The sequence below is a fragment of the Netta rufina genome, assembly GCF_964035555.1.
Source record: "Netta rufina genome assembly, chromosome: Z".
Lineage (NCBI taxonomy): Eukaryota > Metazoa > Chordata > Aves > Anseriformes > Anatidae > Netta > Netta rufina.
This window is the reverse complement of record NC_140126.1, coordinates 48,532,940-48,546,379: the sequence shown is the minus strand read 5'-3', so window position 1 is coordinate 48,546,379 and position 13,440 is coordinate 48,532,940. Positions and strand designations below refer to the sequence as shown.

The window sequence follows — 13,440 nt, the reverse complement described above, 5'->3', positions numbered from 1 at the left end:
CTGCATGGTGGTCCTCAGTGGGGGAGGCAGGCCATGTGATGCCTGTTAGGGTCCCCCTCTCTTTGATTGCTCCCTTTTCTGCCCACTGAACTGGCAGTTCTATAAGCTGGGCTAATTGGCTTGGACCCTTTGGGAAGTCTGGCAGAGCACAAATCCCATCAGATGGTAATTTTTTTTTGATGTGTGGCCCTACACCGTTCATGCTGGAAATTCCAGCACATTTCTGAACAGTCCTTGCATTGATCTGGGCATTTCTCTATACATTACGAATTACATCTATCAGGATGGCTACCCTGCACCAGGCCCAACAAAAATAACAGCAACAAACATTTCTCAGCTGGCCCTGAACATTACCTCTCAAGGTGCTTTGTGAGAAAAGCCAGAATGGTTCAACTACTCTGCAAAGGGGATGGGTGGGTGAGGCAAAGAGGGAGAGACCTGTCCGAGCTCACACAGCAGGCCAGTATCAAATCAGAGATTAAAACTGAGCGTGTAAAGTACCAGGTGAGCCTGTGTTCTCTGCAGTACCAAGCTGCCCCAAGTCGAGAGGGGCTGGGGAACAGAAAAACAAATCTCTGCATCATCTTGGTGCTCCCCTGACCCCTGTGACTGCCAAAGACCTCCAGGATCTGCGGACCAAGCACGGCTTTGAGGTATGGAAAGCTCTGCCCATGGTGGCCTCTCCCTGGCCTCTGCCTCCCTCTGAAAGCCTGAAGTGGGATACGCTGGAGCTGCAGGGCAGGCTGGCTCCCCGCAGGTGGAGGACAGGATCTGCCAAAGCTGAGGCAGCCCTGTGCTGGCCTCCAGGCATGGAGGAGCCAGGAGGGCATCAAACCCTGGCCCTGAGCAACCACACATCTGTACCATCCTCCAGTCTGCACCAGCCTCTTCCACCTCTATATGAACTAAAGCAGGAAAACAAATAGCTGAGGAGAATCCCTTTCTGGAGGGAAAAGGCAAAGTGCACTGTCACTATCAGAGAAATTGCATACATCTGCACACACCAACACGGGAACTCCAGGGAAGGGGAGCATCGGGGGACAATGTATCATAAGGCTCTATATAGCAGCTAAGTGAAGAGTGTATAGTTAAAAACTACACAGAGGCCCTTTGTCTTTAAACGCAATGCCAGTGGCTGACATCCTCAGCAGCCACCGCTGCAACCCAGGTTCATCCCAGCCGGGTAACTCCTCATCTCCCTGACCACAGAGACACGACAGGTTTGGATACCCCCCAGCCTGCTACCTCAGGAGAAGGCTCTTTGCTTGGAAAGAAGCAAACCAACGATTCCAATGCTGTCATCCCAGCATTGCCAGAGATTTCCAGGTTGCATTCCTTTGCCTTTGTGGGTCCAGGGTCAACGTAGGAACAATAAGCAACAGCGACTATTTACCGTAGCACCCACTGCTAATTGCCAGTACCAACACACTCTGCGCTGTCAGGAAACCAATGTTCCCAGCACCCTAGACTCTGTCCAGCCCTCTGCAGCTGCCCGTTTGCACAAAATTTCTCACAGCTACAGCTCACATTCACAACACTGCAGCATTTGTCCAGTTACTTTTCCCACCCACCACGTAAATAAAGTGACAAGTGACTTGAGAGATGAAAGCCACGTGCCGATGGGAGGAGATAAACGGGGAAGAGACAGAATACACGTCACAGCGCTCTACCCCTCCCCCAGCTCCTTTAAAAACAGAACACAAAAAAGTCCCGATGCTTCAATTGCTAAATGATAAATTAACAAAGCAAAGCAGGAGCAAAGACATCTCCCACAATCTGCACAGAAACAGCAAAATATACAATAGAAAATGTCACTAACACCCCATTCAGGCAGATGCACTTAATTTTGTGAATGACAGGTTATTAAATGGAAAAATTTTGACCACCGGTACTTTGCTGCATGGCTGTTCCCCTAGCTATCACTTCCGCCCTAAGTGACCTTCTGCTTAATGCTGGGTGTTTCTGGCCTGTAGTCCTTCCTCTCCGAGACATTGCGCTTCACCTTGGCACTGACTGGAGACTCCTGGTTGAGCGACGGACTTGAGTGGGATTTCTTCAATCCTGGCGCGTCGTTCTCACCTCCGCTCAGCAGCTCCTTCACCCCTTCTTTCAGGAGGCCAACATAGATCTCGTAGCGACTTTTCTGGGAAGTGAAAAAAGAAAGGCCCGAATCAGTCTAGGAGAAATTCTGCAGAAGCATTTTTGAGAGGCTGTCTAGGTAACATAATGGTTTCAGCTGGCCTTGAAAGCTGGGAGTCTAATATGGATGAGAACAATGGTGGCTAATGTAAACTACACTGTGCAAAAAGGATTTCAGGCAGGCTGTGCCTAGGGATGCTGTGCAATTTAAGGCACTCAGTTCCGCAGCATACAAGTCCCAGTGCTCTGCTGAATGGTGGCTCTCGCCTAGCAGAGTGCCTGGTGATTTCTGAGTAACAACACCAAGAGCTTGCTGACCTTAGCCATGCTGAGTCACCTCCTATGCTCACATACATTGAGGCATTACGTGCCTGAAGAAAGCATGGAGTTAATGGGCAGCAAAATGGACTAAGGGACAACAAGAATCGTGCTCTGGCTGGCTACATCTCCCCGCTGCAACCCTCCACTCCCATCAGCGCGTCCTGCTTTTCTGAGTTCAGCCTAAGGGGTAGAAACCAAAGCAGGGTCCTTTTAATCTAAAACTGTTCCAGCTCAGCCACCACTGAGCCCTTGAGACGATGCTTGGAGAGGGAGAAGCAGATGAGAGGGATATGAGAGCAGCAGGGAATATTCATTCCCCTGACAGGACAGCTAATGATGAACGATGAAGGGTGCTCTCTGTCCAGACACTTTTATTTTCTTCGCTTTACCATGCCCCATTCCTGCTTGCTCCAGTTTCTTCTCTGGAGTGGAGCTTTCCCCTTCCAATGGGAAGATTTTGCTCTATTGTGTCACGGTAACACCTTTCCACACAGAACATCTCAGCAAACAACAAATTGAAGCTGGATTAACAAAGGAGCACCGCAGGGCCTCAAAACCATTACCTGGGGCAGGAGCTGTTGGGAACAGAGCAACCCACCCCTTGGCATTTGTTCAATAACCTGACTGTGACATAACCACTAAAGACATAATGCAGGCATTGTAATGAAGGGGATCTCAGTGGGATAGGGGCTGGCGAAAAGAAAGTATAAATATTTCCACTGAAAACAGCTGCCAAACTGTTATGTTCCTGACTAAGCAAAAAGTGCTTAGTGACAATTCTTCCAATTTGTAATAAAATAAAAAATACCAGGTAATAATACGTATTTACAGGAAAAAAAGAAAAAAAGCTAAAAGCTTTATAACTGCTTTGAAGAGTGGAATATAAAAGAAAAAAAAAAGAGAGAATGTGACTGTGTTTCCAAAAAGTCCTTTGAATAAACAAAACCACATAGAGGAGGATCATAAAAGAATACACCTAAAAAATAAACAAAAAGCATCCTTATCAATTCCGTATCTGGAGCTCCAGAGACAAAGGCATTTAGCAGGTAAGATGTGTCATTCAATATGAAAGGAAATGGAGAAACAGAAGGCAGAAATCTGACAATGCACTGGGCTGATGAATGATTCATCACACAATGAACGGTACACCTCTGCAAAAAAAAGAAGCCAGGACAGTGCTCTAACCCTGGTATCAGCATAATGTTCATCAAGGGAGAGGAGAACATTACTGCCATATGGAATTTTATTTGTTGGTCCAGTAAAAACACCACTTGGGTCACAAGACCTAGCACAGAAGTCCAGGACCAGTTTCTTCCCTGCACTTCTGTCAGTGGCCATTTTACCTTGGGCTCTGTGGGCTCATGATGTCTCAACTAAGCAATGCATCTGAAAGTTCTCAATTGATTTCAGCTGCAAACTTGCTCTTTTAATGATCTGACATTTGCAGCTACGTACTCAATTTGGTGGAAATTTTTCCCTAAAAGAAAGCAATCTGGAAAATTCTGTCAAGAAAATAAGACACGGAAATTAAAAATGTTCTGAAGCTTTTTCAATTTGAAGACAATGTATGTACTATACGCATTTCTGAAGACTGAATGTATGTAATGAAGATGAGATGAGACAGCCATCCATCAAATTCCTGGCTTCACCTCTGACTGACAGTGCTCGAAACATCTCTCGCTCATAACTTTGCCATCCTGAGCAATCATAACCTGGAGTAGCACTTTTTCAGACAACAAACAAAGAGGAAGCATTCTTTGCTTGGTTTTTACAAGCAAAAGCACCAGCAAGGAAAAGTGATCAAGGACACATCCCTAAACAAGGACCAGGCAACTCCTTGTTCACCTCCCCTCACAAGGAAATGCCATTGCTTGTATTACATCAGGAATAAGAATGAAGGGAACTCAAATGGTTGAATGAAAAGAAATTACAAGAGCCTACTGAAAAAGAAATCTGGCTTCTTCCTCCCTAATGGGACTATGCTGCTTCCTTTGGAACTAGCAGCAGGTCCTTTTTGCTGTGCTCAGGGATGTATTAGTCTGGCCCTTTGTACACTGATGAAAGCTCTGGCCTGCAGGCTCTGCCTGAAAGAGACAAGTACAAAATACTGCCTCACCTGCCTCTTGTCCTCTTGCTGTAACCTCATGCAGCAAAGTCTATCACCAGTTCCTCGCTGATCCTGACAGCGCTTTATTCTGAAGGAAAGGTTAAGGAATTCCAAAACTGGTAGAAAGTTTCCATTCAGGATTTTTGTATAGCGCTTTTTTTTTCCCCCAAACTTCTGAACTGATACTTCAGCATGGTCTGTGCAATCTGTGCCAAGTGTGAAGGTAATTCAGCACTGCACAGCAGCACCTTGAATCACTGTCTCACACCCAGTTCAAGTTGGTACCACCATTTGCCTGTTTAGACAGGCTTTCCTTGCAGTGCTGGTCACAGATTTGAACCGTGCAGCTTGACTGCTGTTCAAGGGTCCCACTAGGGGAGAAGATATCTTTTGTTTCCTGTGCTATACTGCTTCTGCTTTGTCCTGAGGAATCTGAGACATAATTCTCAAAATAAAATTGACAGAAAACAAACACACACACAACAACCTCTTTCTCTTATCAGTCTTTCCAAATCATCAGACACTATAGCCTACGTTTCATCCTAACTCATCGTGCTTCCAGGAGTGATAGAAAATAAACTGTCAGTCAAGGGCTGAAACCCAAAAAAACTATTTTGCTCTCCTAAGTTGCACAACACCCCTATGGAGGGCAAGCGTGTGGTTTAAGTGCACGTGAGTGCTGTGTCCAAAATTGACTATGCCATTGATCACAGCCCTTTTATCACTGCTGTTCAGCCAGCTATCACATTGGTCTGGCACAATTTTGCTTTTGTAAACCCACATTGATTATTGTTAGTCACCTCCTTGTCTGTAATGTTTTTGGAAGAGATTTCCAGTAGAATTTGCTCTACCACCTTTTACCTGGATGGAGAAGAATCCAATCAGCCTGTAGTTCTCTGTACCTTGCCCTTGCTGAAGATAGGAATTTATTTTCATCCATTCCTCAGGAACCTTCCCTGATTACCAGGATCTTTCAAAGGTAAACAAGAATGGCCTCCCAATTACATTATCCAGCTCCCTCAGAGCTCCACTCATTGGTATGACCCATCAGATCCCATAGATGTGTGTGTATCCAACTTAAATTATTGCCTGACTTTGTCCTCATTCCCCAAGAGTAAGTCTTGCTTGCTCCAGATTCTCCCACTGGGCTCATGGTCTTGCAATTGCTGAAGGCCAGGCTAGTCTTACCAGTAGAGACCCAGACAAAGAAGACATTGACTACCTTGGCCTTTCCCTTTTGTGACCAGGTTCCCTGCTTCATAACAGGCTCCAGCTAGGATACTTATTTTCCCTGTTTGTTCTGCTGCTAACATACTCATAGAAACCTTTCTTCTTGACCTTCACACCTTCTGACAAATTCAACTTCACTTGGGCTTTGACATCCTTAAACCCAACCTCACATGCTTGGACAGTATCTCTATATTCCTCTTATGTCATTTGCCACTGCTTCCACTTCTGTACATTTTTATAGTTGATTTTTTTCAGGAGCTCTCTGTTGATCCATGAAGGATTTCTGACACCTCTGCCTGGTTTCTGGCTCATCAGGGTAGAGCGTTCCTGAGCTTGAAGGAGATGACACTTGAAAACTGACCAGCTCTCACTGAGCCCTCTTTCCCCCAAAGCAGTATCCCATAGGAGTCTTCCAAGCAGTTCCCCAAAGTCAGCTCTCCTGAAGCTCACAGCTGTGATCCTACTCTTTGATTTGACAACTCCTTACAGGATCCTGAAGTCCACATCTCATAGTCACTTGCTGCCATGTTTGTCCCTGGCTTTCATATGCCCAAACACTTCTTCCTTATTCATAAGTAAGAGGTCTGGCAAAGTGCCTTTCCTTGTCTGCTCCTCGACCACCTGTATTAAGAGGTTGTCACTGCTCTCCAGAAACCTCCTGGATTGTTTGTACCCTGCTGTGTTGTCTCTCCAGCAGATATCATGGTGGTTGAAATTGCCCAGGAGAACAAGGGCCTGCAAACACAGGGCTTCTCCCAGAAATTAGAAATGGCCTATCAGACAACCAACACAATGTCACCCGTCTTGGTGTGCACACTAATCTTGACCCACACTCTCAGCTGGCTCGTTACCCTTCCCTAGGCGAGGCTTCACATGGTCCTGCTGCTCACCCACATTAAGGATGACTCCCCCTCCGCTCCGCTCCATCCATGTCTGTCCTTCCTAAAAGGCCTGTATCCATTCGTGGCAGCACTCATGCTGTGTGAACTATCCCATCAAATATCTGTGGTCCCAACGAGACTGTAGCCTGCAACTGCACACAGATCTCTAATTTACTCTGTTCATTTCCCATGCTGTATGCATTAGCGCACAGGCACTTCAGAGGCACCTACCTGTACTGATTGCTCAAAAAGGGTATAGGAGCTTTCCCTATAATGTTGTCCTGTGGGCACTTAATTATGTACTATGTGTGAGATGAACCTGCTTTAGCCCTGTTTTGTTGATTACGAAGTCTTTCTTCTTCACATCATTGTGTACTCTTCGCTTACCAGCCCTTTCCACCACCTCCTCGTTTGATTGTTTATCAGATCATTTCAGATACGTGGGATGTGGAAAATCAAACTGGCCAACTGTGCTCCCTTCACAAAACAGCAGGAACACATCTCAAGCTCACCATATGCAACAACAGCAGCCCAGAGCTACAGCAAAATCAAACACACAACGAGGGGCTACAACCTTCCTCTGCAACAGCAGAAGTACGCAGCCAGTCAGCCCAGGAGCAAAAAGAGGCCCTCCAAAATAATAATAATACATATAATACATGCTGAGAGGCTTACTTCAGCTCTGAAGGCTTGTATTACCTCCACCATCTCCTTTGGTGGTCCCCCTGACTTCTTACCTGAATGGAGTTTCACTAAGCCACAGCCTTAGAACTGTTCGTATGTCTGGGGAATGCAGGAGAGAGCTCTGAGCTTTTCAGTCCAGTAAAATACACACCCTTTGCCCAAGATGGAGAAGAGAATACCAGTTACAGCCTGAATGGAAACCAGGAGCCACAGAAGTCCCTGCTCTCAGACTCCTCTGCTCCACTGTCAAATCGGTGTGCTCATTCCCATGAAGAATTCTCCCCTTCCTGGGGGAAGGCAGCTGTCTCTATCAAAGTTGATTAAGGGACCTTTCTCTCTGCAAACACAGCCAATAAACTTTAATCTCTTGGAACCTCTATGGATCGTAACAGAAAATACCTCTGCTCTTCCTTCAGTATGTGGACATTCCTTGTAAGGCAGTGCCTGCCTTAAGATCCGTTCAGATCCAAGGCAACAATGACTTGCAGTTCTGTGGGGAAAATGCTCAAAGGTGCAGCCATGAAAAACACCAGCCATCTGCTGGGTTGCCCAACCCTTCCCACATAGCCCTACAATGTGGCAGACGCAGTAGAAGATAAAAGCTGCTGTCAGAATCTCAGAACAACGTCTCCGTACAGCTGCCTAAATTGCATCAGTCACTCCTGTGATCTTTAGTTCTACCCTTCACCTGCTCATCCTGATGTCTAGCTCACTGGTAGACAACACAAATAGCTCTCGAGAGGCACGTTTATGACGTAAGTTTTAGAAGAGCTGTTCCTTCAGAACATACCAATGCAAGATAATTATTATGATCTGTATTATTCCACAATGCAGTAATTCCAGGTAAAGACTGGAGTCCCACCACAGTGCGCAACACACAGTCTTACAACATGAGACAGTTCCTGCCTAAAAACCTTGTCTTCAAAGAGATAAAACAGGCAAGGACAGAGGGTCATGTTTTTCCATTTTATAGATAAGGAGCTAAGCCCACAGCCAAATCCACAGGAAGTCTTTATCAAAAGAAAGAACCACATCCCAACTTCTGGGATTGCTGTGACATATCTCTCAAAAAAGCACATCCTCCTCGGTGGGTAAAGGTGAAAAATGAAGAACTCCTGGATTGTATCACAAATACAAGACCAGCTCCATCCACACCTAAAAAGTAAAAGCAATAATGTTTCCCATACATACCTCAAACTCCAGATAGTGGTCTTTCAGTTTGTAATCATCTACTTCCTTTCCTTTCAGCTTCTTGTCAGGAGGGTAAGAGCGATGTTCAGCAAGCTCAGTGGAGATCTGCTTCAGCTTAGCTTCATGGGATTTCAGCTGTTCATCCTTCAGAAACACGAGGCACACAAATTACAGAATATAAAATATTCTATAAGCAAAGGAAAGTAAACGGAGATCCTTTTGCAATAACAAGTAAATTCTTTCTTTCTTTCTCTTAACTAATTTTAATTAGATTGATCAGGCCTGTTTTCCCAATCCTCTGTCCCCAACAGCTCTCTCAAAGGCATCCAAGCAAAGTGGCCAACTTTGCAGAAAAACTCAGCAGTGAGCAGATGCCACTGGGAAGGATAGCAAACCTGTCATCCCTTGCCTTGCTGGGAGCAACGGAAGCAGCTTGCTGTAGAGCATTACTGACAACATGACACTTCTGCTCTAATACATTTTTGGCAAATTAATTAAGGCTGTTATACAGAGTCAGACTGAGGGCAGAATGAGACAGGCAGAGACCCTGCCTCAGGTCTTTGCAATATAAAAGTAGCTCCTTCCAGGACAGAGAGGACAGGGTCCTTACTTCCATTTCTATGCTACCGAACGCTCTCCAGTCTGTGTTTTCCTTTTGTTCAGAACAATGCAATGAATCCAGGAAAGGAAGGGTTGTCCTCTCCTAAAAAGGTATCTCATTTTGCTAAGCTGCTACCAGCTTTTTTTTCCCCACTGTGCAGTTGGAGAGAATGAGGAGCTGCTACTCCCTCTTTCTAGGCAATTTCCTTTATCATAATCCCAGGCCCACTCACTTCCTCCAGTCCATCTGTCAGCTAACCTTCCCTCAGCTCAGAAGGTTTCCAGCTCCTGCTGCATGGCCTTCTGGCCATCTCTAGGCTTGGATCTAAAATTATGTTTGATTTAGGTAAGTCCAAAATATAGACACAGTCATGCAAACCTCAATGACTTAGGCAGAGTCATAACAGCAGGTAGCGCCCAGCTCAGCTAACAAATATTTACCTAGCCTCAGAAGAGGGGACTGCTGCCAGTAGTTGTCCCCCAGTGGTGTGGATGTGCAGCTTGCAGCTTCAAGCCTCTTTCAGACTTGTCTGCAGCGCACTGAGTCACACCAAGGACTAAGCCTTTTAGCTCACTGAATTGGAGCTGCAGAAAAGAGCAGAACGGGGAAAACTTCTACAGAGGACAACAGCTGATTCCCAGCTAATCTTGTGTTTCACCTTTTTTTTTTTTGTGTGTGCAAGAAGACCGTAGAAGGAAATATGTGGGATAATTTGCCTCCGCCTATACATGGGTGGGTTCGAACTGATCTCTACTGACTGCCAAAAATCCTTGTTGCTGTTAGTAACTACCCTGGATCTGCTGCTTTTTCTTTAAGTATCCAATCACTTCTTACTTCGTGATAAATTGCTGGTCTCAGTGACATCCTGTTGCAGTGAGTTCTCCAGTCTGATGACAGGAGGTCTTTGAGAAGCCATTAATTTGGCATTTGTAATTTCCAGGGTAGCAGCCCTTTGGTGTTTTTGTGTGTGCAGGCACAACCTCAGAAAGAAGGCACACAAAGCTACCAGATCCTTTCTATGCTGGTCGTTCCTTTGCATATAGTTTTGTCACATCCCTCTGGACTAACCAAAATCAGACACTGAAAGCAAACTCGTTACAATGATCTTGTGCAACCTGTCATGTCCACCACCCTCTCTCCCTTGCCCATGTTATGTTCTTAAGGCATCCTGACTTCTGTCTGACCGGGAAAAAGCCCCCTGAAGAAGTACTGTGCATCATGATTCAGTCCACAAAATCCTAAACAGCAACCAGAGGGATTTGACAATTCATATTTTTTGGTCTGCCAAATGAGAAGCAGCCTGCTGGCAGCTTTTCCACACTGACAGATAAAAGCAGACATGTTTCTGCTTGTCTTTGAATTTATCTGCTTTGAACACTTAACATTCTACTGCCTTTAGCTAAAACAGCTTATCTTATTTCACTTTTTCTGTCTCCTCTTCTTCAAGACACAAACCACAGGGCTATATTCTATTTTTTCCCCTTCCAGATTAAACAGAAACAGTGAGAGTAGGAAACAATGTGCTAAATGGAACAATCACACAGAACAATGATGAGTAAAAAGGCTTTTTTTGGTGACTGGGGGTAAATTATTGAAACCCCATATCAGTATATAAAAAGTATGTATGAGTAAAAGGACAAGTTATTATTATCCTGTATGAGACATGTTTTAAACTTTAACCCAGAATAGAAGATAGAAAGTCGGTCACCACATCACAAGGAAAACGGCTATTGCCACAGAGAGGGAAAAAGCAGGGGCGACATAAAAACACCCTCTTAGAGAAATGCAGATTATGAGATAATGGTTTCTAAGGAGTGTTGCTAAGCTATGAGGATGGCAGGAACGCATTTAAGAAGCAATCCAGCATGAAGAGATGACTAAAAGTTACAGGATTTTATTTGTAAAATTATATACCTAGGGCTGGGATCTATCCCCTCTGCCACTCTGTCAATCTGACTGACACAATCAATAGTGGGTTCCTGTCAATGCAGGAGGAACTGCAGGCATTCATCACACGGGAGTACACAGAGCTGTAGGTTCAAGCACCAGGCACGGCCAGTTTGAAAACAGCAAAAGTAGGTGTTTGTTCACGCAGGAAGTAATAGATGTGTGAAACTCCCTGCCACAGGTGGTTGTGGAAAATAAAAGGTTATATGATCACAAGGGAAGACCATGGATGCTCAAGTAAGAGATAGCTGATAAATAGAAAAGAAGAAATCCCTCAGCTGATAAGGATTGAAGTCTGGAAAAGTATTATGGGAAAAATATAATTCACGTTTGACTGATGAAATCAGCTTTCGCCCTTTATCACCCCAATAACCCAAACACTCAGGAATACATGCGTTTCTTTTGAAACAAGTGGCAATAAACCCTCAAATTCATAAAATCACCAGCCTGATGGAATTTGAAATGTCCTCTGCAGAGCTATATCCATGGAATTAAAATCCTGTATCTAGGACTAGGCACACTAGTGATTGTTTCTTTCCTTCGGAAATATAAAAGAATTATACTCAAGTCTTCTCCTTCTCTCCCCCTACTTAAAATCTTGGCTCAGGAAACGAGCAGAGATTTACCCTGCTAGCAGACATCCACACAAGCCTATTTTCTCCTACAAATACCAGCACTGACAGGAACAAAAAGTAAAGAACCACCTTCCAGGCCCAAGCCAGTCAGAGAAATCTCCATCACCTACCCTCCATATAAAAACAGCTCACCTGAGATAGCTTCGTTGTGGTAGCTGGCAGGAGTGGGCGACTGAACTTCTTCTGAGAGCCAATTGCTGCTGGAAACGGTGGTGCAGAGAAGACAGCAGCCACACAGTTAATCTTGTTGATCCAGGTCTGCATTTCTTCTTGGCTCCTGGGAAAGAAACACATACTGAGAACCTGTTGACTCAGCCTCCTCTCTATCTTCGCTACCCCTTCAATGGCACTTTTGAAGTGAGAATATGAACAAGTTTCAGTCTGATGAGTCTTCTGGCTCTTGTGAGCAGTTAGTGTCTATAACTCACCCTAACATGCATCTTTTCCTAATCCAAACCAAGTGACACAGGAAGCAGAGGCAGAAAATGCCCTGATTCAGATGTGTGTCCTAAGGTCTCAGCTGTTCTGTACCCAGCAGATCTCTAGGAGGTTTCATGTGGATCTCAGTAGAAACAGGCTAATGTAGAAAACTGATGAACAGGTTTTTAATGCCAGAAGCAAAAGGCAGGTCATCTGTTCTGTCTGGATATCACAGCCTGAAGAACTTAATCAAATTACTCTTGTATTATGTACTAACTTTGTTTCTGACCAAAGTGTATCTTCTAGAAAGACATCCGGCTGGGTCCTGATGACATCAGGAGCCAGAATCCAAGACTGCCTTCGGTCATTTGTTAAAATGATTAATCACCCTGACTGTTAGAAGTTTGTGCCTTGTTTCCAAATTGAATTTCCTGCAGCTTCAGCTTCCAGCTGCTGCATCTTGTTATGCCTTTCTCAGCTAGATTAAAAAGGTTCTTAAAACCTGATCTTTCTTTCTCATGAACTACTTGTGCACTTTAATCAAATCACTACTTAATCTTATTTCTGATCAAATAAACAGATTGAACCTCTTAAGCCTCTGCTTTAACTTGCCCAGGCATGAATTTACCCCTCCTAAAGAACCGCTTTCTTTCCTGAACTATTGGCACAAATCAAAAGAGAGCACTTACTGGGCTTGGAAAAGCAGGACCCTCCAATCTGCTGTTTTAAGCTTGAGGACATTGGGTTTCTTCTCATAGTCTGTTGCCTTGGATGCCAGCGCATGATGCACGCTAACTGCATTCTTCAGATCTTCCTCCGACAAAGCCTTTTCTGGCTTGTACTCATCCTACAGGAATTAACAAGATAAAAAATGGCATCTTATTTCTTCATGTGCTACTCCTCTTTCCTTAACCTAAGAAAAAACCTTGTTGCATAGTCATGAGAAGTACCAAAGTATGTGAACTGAATGCAATGTGACTTGAGCACTTGCTGTTCCCACTACTTTTTAAATCTCCTTTTTTGGTTTAGGGTGGGTTTTCGTTTTGTTTTGGCCTCTTCACAAGGGAGAAGTATTTCTGCTACCTGCCTTACAGAAGAGAGGTGAACAAGGAGTATCTGATTATCACAGCAGCTACAGACTATTTGTCTTCACTTCAGGAATCCTCCATGGACAGCTCTCCAACTCCACTACTCAGCTGCTAGTTCCTGCTTGAGTTCTCAGCTCCCACTGCTCAATTTTTATTTTTTCTCAACTATCTTTGTACTTCCTTCTAGATAGGCCCT

At 44.6% G+C, this 13,440-nt stretch overlaps 1 protein-coding gene across 2 annotated transcripts in view; it reads right to left on the bottom strand.

The window, feature by feature from the left end:
* Nucleotides 1-1,385: 1,385 nt before the first annotated feature.
* LOC311221582 (PH and SEC7 domain-containing protein 3-like) overlaps nucleotides 1,386-13,440 on the bottom strand; it is a gene marked incomplete at its 5' end in the record, with an annotated part of 98,336 nt that continues 86,281 nt past the window's right edge. For both annotated transcript variants that reach the window (XM_084305658.1, XM_084305659.1), the window contains 4 exons: nucleotides 1,386-2,143; nucleotides 8,554-8,697; nucleotides 11,869-12,013; nucleotides 12,846-13,003. In XM_084305658.1, coding sequence (XP_084161784.1) covers nucleotides 1,931-2,143; nucleotides 8,554-8,697; nucleotides 11,869-12,013; nucleotides 12,846-13,003 — 660 coding nt within the window. In that variant the 3' untranslated portion in view covers nucleotides 1,386-1,930. The remainder of the gene's footprint in view (nucleotides 2,144-8,553; nucleotides 8,698-11,868; nucleotides 12,014-12,845; nucleotides 13,004-13,440) is intronic.